The 6,825-nt window shown below is 47.1% G+C and overlaps 1 protein-coding gene across 1 annotated transcript; it reads left to right on the top strand.

Annotated features, from left to right (window-relative positions):
- Positions 1 to 1,396: 1,396 nt before the first annotated feature.
- Hapstr2 (HUWE1 associated protein modifying stress responses 2) lies at positions 1,397 to 3,090 on the top strand. The gene has a single exon (XM_050159658.1). It carries the CDS (start codon positions 1,473 to 1,475, stop codon positions 2,301 to 2,303), a length of 831 nt encoding a protein of 276 aa, XP_050015615.1. The 5' UTR covers positions 1,397 to 1,472; the 3' UTR covers positions 2,304 to 3,090.
- The last annotated feature ends 3,735 nt before the right edge of the window (positions 3,091 to 6,825 follow it).

Genomic DNA, 6,825 nt, shown 5'->3' with positions numbered 1-6,825 from the left:
GTTATTCTTGACTTAGTTTTAATTTCTTCTTTTGTTTGTTCTGAAATTGTCTGCAATGAAAACGGATTGCAACATTATATGGAAACTGATATTGAATGCAGAGAAAAGAGAATAGTTTGCCATGCTTTTGTAGCTTAGTTCGGTATTGCATTTTAACTAGCTGGAATTTTAGGGTGTTGGAAATTAGGCAATTCTTATTTTCTTAAAAAAATCGGAATTTTGCACTACAGTAGAAAATTCTGCTTGAGCTTTCTATTTTTTTTCTTAATGTTGGGGTGCTGAGTAGTTGAAAGTGGACCACACAGAACCCCTCCAACTTTTAAAATGCTATAAACCTGTATTAGAAGACTAAGGAAATCAGTGCCATGTTTGATCATCACTCTGAGAATTTGGTTAAGTATGCAATAGCACCGAAGGGGCATTGTGCAAGGGCAACAGGGGGATTCTCCATCACCACCGTCAGTGCTTCGCAGAGACCTTTAGGTGCTATACAGACACCTAGTCCAACCACCTTACTGGACACTTGAGGAAACAGGCCGAGGAGGGAGCATTTTTCTAGCGTGACCTTTCTCTCCCTTTAAAAATACTGTCCGATTCATGCCACAGATTTCTTCCCAAGCGTGGAAGACATTGCCAAAGAGTTCGTATCGCCTGCCTAGTTCACAGAAGGGTCAGGTCTTTCCACTTTACCTCAGCCTCCCTGGATGTGGCAGACACCATCAAGTTGCCCCCATAATCATATGCGGCAACAGAGGATGTAAAATGTCATCAGGTCATTTGGATAGAGCCGACAAGTCCCCCCTCCCCCCAAAAAAAAGTGTGCAAAGGGAGCCCCCGCGCCAGGCGAGTGCGGTGTGGAGGCAGCGCTGCAGCGGGGCCACCTCTGAGCCTTCAGTGCGGCAGGCGCGGCGCTAGCGAGTGCTGGGGCGGAGCGGCCAGCCCAGGCCTTTACCGGGGAGGCGGGGAGGCCGTGGCGCTGCAAGCGGCCGGGCAGCCCTGGCGGGCGGGTGAGCGGGTGAGCGGGTGAGCGCGCGGGCGGGCGGGCGGGCGGGCGAGCGGCGAGCCCGGAAGCGGGCAGCGCAGCGGCGCCGGCGGCGTTGGGGTTATCTCCCCGGCTGCGGAGGCTGCGGGCGCCGCGTCGCGGGGGCCGGGCCGGCGGGGCGGGGCGGGGCGTGGACCAGGGCCCCGGGCGGTGCTCGCTAGCTCGCTCGCTCGCTGGCTTGCTGGAGCGCTTGGCCTCTGGGCCCCCGCCGCCCGCGCGCCCGCCCGCCCGCCCAGCGGCGCCCGCGAAGGCGGCGGCGGCGGCCGCGGAAGGCGGAGGGCGGCCCCCCCTGAGCCTGAGGTGAGCTGCGGTGGAGGTGGTGGTGGTGGAGGAGGAGGAGGCGGAGGTGGAGGTGAAGGAGCTGCAGCCACAGTCAGCTGCGGAGACTGTAGTGGAGGAAGGAAGGCGCGCGGCCTGGAGGAAGAGAAGGATGGAGGAGCAGCAGAAGGACCGTGAGGCCGAGGTCGCTGAGCCCTGGCTTTCTAAGTGGGAGCGCCAGTGCCTTGCTGAGGCGGAGCAGGAAGAGCAGCTGTCCCCCGAGCTGCAGGAGGAGGCGGCTGCTGATGCGGCTGGGCTCAAGATCGAGCGGCAGAGGCTCTGGCACCTCTTCCAGATCTCAGCCACTGCGGTGGCCCAGCTCTACAAAGATTCCGGGTGCCAGCAGCCAGGACTGTCTATGTGGGACCCCTTCCAGAATGCTGCCATGGCCGTGACCAGCCTCTACAAAGAGAGCGGGGATGCCTACCAGCGAAGTTTTGAGCTGGGCGTCCAGGTTGGCTACCAGCGTCGCGTTAGAGATGTGCTGGAGTGGGTGAAGAAGGGTAGGAGCATCATTCGCAGGGAAGACCTCATTAGCTTCCTCTGTGGCAAAGTCCCCCCCACCGCTCCCCCGCCACGCACCTCCAGGATGTCCCCTAGGCCGCCCGCAGCTGCTTCCAGTCCGGCTGCTGCCACTGAGTCCACCGCACCTGTGGACGTCGACCTGCAGCCCTTCCATGAGGCCATCGCCCTCCATGGCCTCAATGGCGCCATGGCAAGCATCAGCATGCGATCTGGCACTTCTGGTTCCCCATCTCAAGATGGAGGTATTGCCAGCAGTGGGCGTCGGAAAAGTGGCTTTCTGGAAGATGATCCGAACCCCTTGGGCTCAGAAGAACTGGCTCTCCGTCTGGACAGTGGAGGAATTCGTAAGCGTACCTCGGCCCAGTTTGGTGATGCCACCATAGACTCTCCATCCCACAAGCGCAACCGAATGGTCTAAGCTACCCCCTTGGTTGACCACCATCCACCACCATATTGCTTGACAGTCAACTTGACCATCAACGTGCTTGTTGAAACCATCCTAGAGACTGCTGACCTTCCTTCTCTTAAGTTAAAGATTTATATCATTTACCATAAAGAAAATGTAAAAGTATTCCAGAAGAGGCCTCCTATGACTCTGACTTTCCCCAAAATATAATTCTATTACAGAACATCAGCTATCGCATAGTTAGCAAAATCATTTAAACTTTAAAGCAAACCGTATCCAGTGAGGGCTGGAGCCTGATTTATCTTATTCAAGTTGTATTTCTTAGCACCTAGTACAGTTACTGGGGCTCAATAAATGTTTGTTGAATGAATAAATGTGACCTTACCTTAAATTCTTATAGGGAAAATACATAGATGTATATTTGATTGTGGAATAGTTTATTTGATTGTGGAATAATTTTATCCTTTCGTGTGTAGGTTGTTTGCTTTGATAGTCATTGCTAATTCATTTACATTGTAACTTTGTACCAAAATGTTTGTTTGTTTGTTTGTTTGGTTTGGTTTTCCGAGACAGGCTTTCTGGCTGTCCTAGAACTATCGCTGTAAATCAGGATGGCCTTGAACTCACAGAGATCTGCCTGCTTCTGCCACCAGAGTGCTGGGATTGAAGGTGTGCGACACTACCGCCTGGATCATTGTACCAAAATGTAAGATTAACATACTGTGGAATCTGGAGTCATCTGGTTTTACCCGCACTGTACCATGCACCCAATTTCTAGAAAGAAATCATGGAAATAATATATTTTAGGCTCTTCTTTTCTTTGAAACACAGTTGATTTTGTGATGGTGGTATAAGTAGATGGTATAATAATTGGGTTAGTGATGGGCTAAGCCTCTGAGCTTGCATCTTAGTGGATTCTGTTTTAGAGCAGCAGACCAACTAGAAAGTACTGGATTTTTTTACGGGGATACGATGGCATAACTATAAGAATATATATGCTCCATACTGAACGGAACAATGGTAGAACCCTAGCTCCACAAAATAACTGGATGATTTTGGACAAGACCTCGGGTTTTCTTCTGTAAATGGAGCTATATGTCTGCTAGAGTCATTCCAAATAACACATGAAGTTCATATTTCTAGTGTCGACAGCAATGCTTAGCTCACTAAATATTTTCCCTCTGTAAATGTAAGTCAGTCAAACATTGAAGTTCTAATATTTTAGCAAAGACAGCAAAATAAATCAATCTAGGAATCAGCAAATAAAATCCTGGTATTCTGCTTGAGCTAAAAATTGTTTTCATATAGTTGAAACTTCCCTAAATATAGTCTGTGTATTAATTGTAAATATGTTAAGCTCATGACTTAGGATCATCACTCTCAATAAATACTAGGGCATCCTTAGAGTTCCTGAAATTGCCTGGGGAACACACTTTGCGACCAAGGATAATGGCCTAAAGGAATGTGGAGAGGGGGCTAAGTACAGGAAGCATATGGAAGGAAAGGTCCTAGGATATCTCAAAGGCTAAAGTGGTTTTTAATAAGAGTGGGGGCTGAAGAAGTACAGCTGGTGGGTGGGGGCGGTGGAAATGAGATTATGAAAGGAGTGGAAGGACGCAAAAAAGCCCGCATCTCTTGAGTCCTCCAAAGGCCATGCATAAAACATTACAGATTTATTAAAGACACCCTGCCTCTAAGTTCACGTCAGAGTTGTTCCTGCTTCATTAACATGACTGGAGAAAAATGCATAGCTGAGCAATATGTTAAAAGAAAACTTGACTATAAAGTGAATTCCCAGATAGAAAAGAAAAGAAACAACTTGGTGTTGCATTCAGTAAACACCAAGGCTCTGGTCTAAGGATTGAGAAGAGATAGCAGCCATAAAACAGTCCTTATCCTCAAAGACTTCGCTCTGCCATGGAAGATAAATTATGTAGCCAAGCAGGGGCTTCTAGCTGTGGGCAAAGCACTCCAGAGCTGTGGAGAACTCAAAAGAAGCTTCTTGCTGATATTGTCACAGCTTCTGGTAAAGTTGCCCTTTAAACTGGCTCCGGAAAAACGAGTAGCAGGGGAACCATCTTTGGAAGATTATCTAGTATCTTTTAAGTAGGAGAGAGTATAATGGGTAGGAGGGATAGGGGAGTTTAGAAGCTCTTCAATAACCTCCCACAGATTTTATCTGGGTCCAAGGATGATACCTTCATCCAAGCAGTACTTTGGGAAGATTCGCTTTGGCAGGAGTCCTGCTGTCCAGAAGTAAGACACTGGAGCGGGGGCAGTTCAGCATCTCACAGGGTGTTCTTCTCTGGGGCCCTTGTCCTTTGGCTAACCCAGCCTGGGGCAATGGACACTCTGATATGACTTTCTTTAGGAAGCCTGTGTTCACACCACCCTTCCAAGCCACAAACCCGTACAAGATACAAAGCACATCAAGTGAGTTCTGTGGTGCTTCTTCAAGCCTGAAAAAGCATTCAGTTCAGCTGCAGTCTGTCCCTCTCTGAATATTTGCTTTTTTTTCTTTCTTTCTGTTTCTACTACTTGCAGGTACTCTTCTGGTAGAATCATTGGGGGCATTCTGGGCACAAACTTAACTGAGAAACAACTGTAATTAACAGGCACCTAGGGGACAGTTGGAATAGGGTATGCCATTATGAGAGCAGGCATTTTTTTCTCTTGTTTCCTCTGGTAATCCCAAATGACTGGTACAGTGCCCAATTCATTGTGGACACTTAATGCTTCTATTTTAAGAGGGCAGATGAATAGACCCGTCAGCTAGATTCACGTATGGCCATGGGCCTTCCTCCATTCTGTAGACTTATGACCCCGGAAATGTCCATGCCCTTATTCCTAGATATCACACCTGCATGCCTTTACCTTCATTTCCCATGAGAAAGAGAGTAAAAGGCCCTCAGGTATCCTGTGAATTCAGCAGTTTCAGAGCTACCTTTTAGCTCACATAAAAAATCTCAGTGAGGGGATGGTGTGGGAGGTCCTTCTGTCTATGTGTTGATTTATTGGTTAATGAATAAAGAAACTGGCTTGTCCTATAGCAAGGTAGGACTTAGTTCAGTGGGGAAAACTAAGCTGAATGCTGGGAGAAAGGAGGTGGAGTGAGGGAGAAGCCATGGAGCCGCCAGAGACAGATGTGATGAAACCTTGCCGGTAGGCCACAAGCCTTATAGTAAAATATAAAATAATGGAGATGGGTTAATTCTAGATGTAAGAGTTAGTTAGCAATATGCTTAAGTAATTGACCAACCAGTAATTTAATTAATACAGTTTCTGTGTGGTTATTTCAGGAGTCTGGGCAGCCGGGAAACGAACAAGTGGCCTCTCTTACAATAAGGCGTTCCCCCAAAACTACCTATTTTCAGGAGGTCTTGTAAGTATGAGACATGAAGTCTGAATGTGGCCCTGATTCTGAGGTATGTGAATGATTCAAGGAACTCATTTGAAGTTGATCATTGGAGAATTTTTTTTTTGTGTGTGGGTCTAAAGAGAACCTACCTATTTATAGAAAACATCTTTCTCATCATCTTGCATATTTTGTACATTTTCTTTCTTAGGTTCAAGTGAAAATTAAATGTGTGAACCATGTGAACGCCTTTAATCCTAGCACTCAGGAGGTGAAGGCAGGTGGATCTCTCTGAGTGTAAGTTTGGGGCCAGCTGATCTACATTCCAGGCTACCTAGGAGTACATGGTAAGACCCTGTCTCACAAAACGACAAAAACAACCCTTAACGTGAAATTTCCCAGTTTTCCTCTGTATGGGAGCTTGAGAGAAGGCTTCTTTCTTAACCTCTAGCTGCATATTTTATCCATAAAACCACTGCTTACTAGTAAAACTGACAAATGAACTGAAAACATTGCAGTTAGATTGCTCTGGCTCTTATGAAATGGCGGAGCAGGTACAGTAGTTAAGGATTGTTTACTCAGGAGCCTGAACTCTTGTTTAGAAGTCTAAACATATGTATTTGATCTTTTAGTAACAATGTGTGGTGGAATCTTCACAAGTTATAAGGCCCCATTCATGTCAGAATCAACTATTCATTTCACCAGCGTGGTAGTTGATCTCAACTAGAGGCTCACATCAGTCACTTACTGGTAAATTCTGTTCTTCCTTTCCTTGTACCTCCCTTAGTTTTATTGCGTATGATCTTTTAAATTCATGTGTTGATGGTGGGATGCAGATGAGGAGCTTGCATTGTGAAGTCACTCTAGCTTGGCACTATGTTGTATTTATGTAGGGGACACCGTTTGATATTTTTTGTTCATGGAGCATGTCACCACCTTGTCACCAGTATGACAGTCTTGCTACCAACCAAGATGGACCACTTGAAGTTTCTTCTCTACTTTCTTTTTAATCATCGCTGCATCAGGGCCCTTTCAGCTGTTCCCCTCTCTGTATACCTAACTGATCCTTGGCCTAGAGGTTCAGCCCCCTCCAAGCTTTAACTTTTCTCGGATACCTTTCAGGCCCTTCCATGTCAGGATAAAATGTTCTCTCTTCCCAGAGTCCTCACTTAGGGGGTA

This window comes from Alexandromys fortis, unplaced genomic scaffold (genome assembly GCF_014885135.2).
Source record: "Alexandromys fortis isolate MF-2015 unplaced genomic scaffold, M_Fortis_MF-2015_v1.1 scaffold_95, whole genome shotgun sequence".
NCBI classification, from domain to species: Eukaryota; Metazoa; Chordata; class Mammalia; order Rodentia; family Cricetidae; genus Alexandromys; species Alexandromys fortis.
The sequence above is the reverse complement of the archived record's forward strand: the minus strand, read 5'-3'. Positions and strand labels throughout refer to the sequence as shown.

What these genes read in the sequence shown, in the direction of transcription:
- Hapstr2 (XM_050159658.1), top strand. Translation starts at nt 1,473, where the DNA reads ATGGAGGAGCAGCAGAAGGACCGTGAGGCCGAGGTCGCTGAGCCCTGG.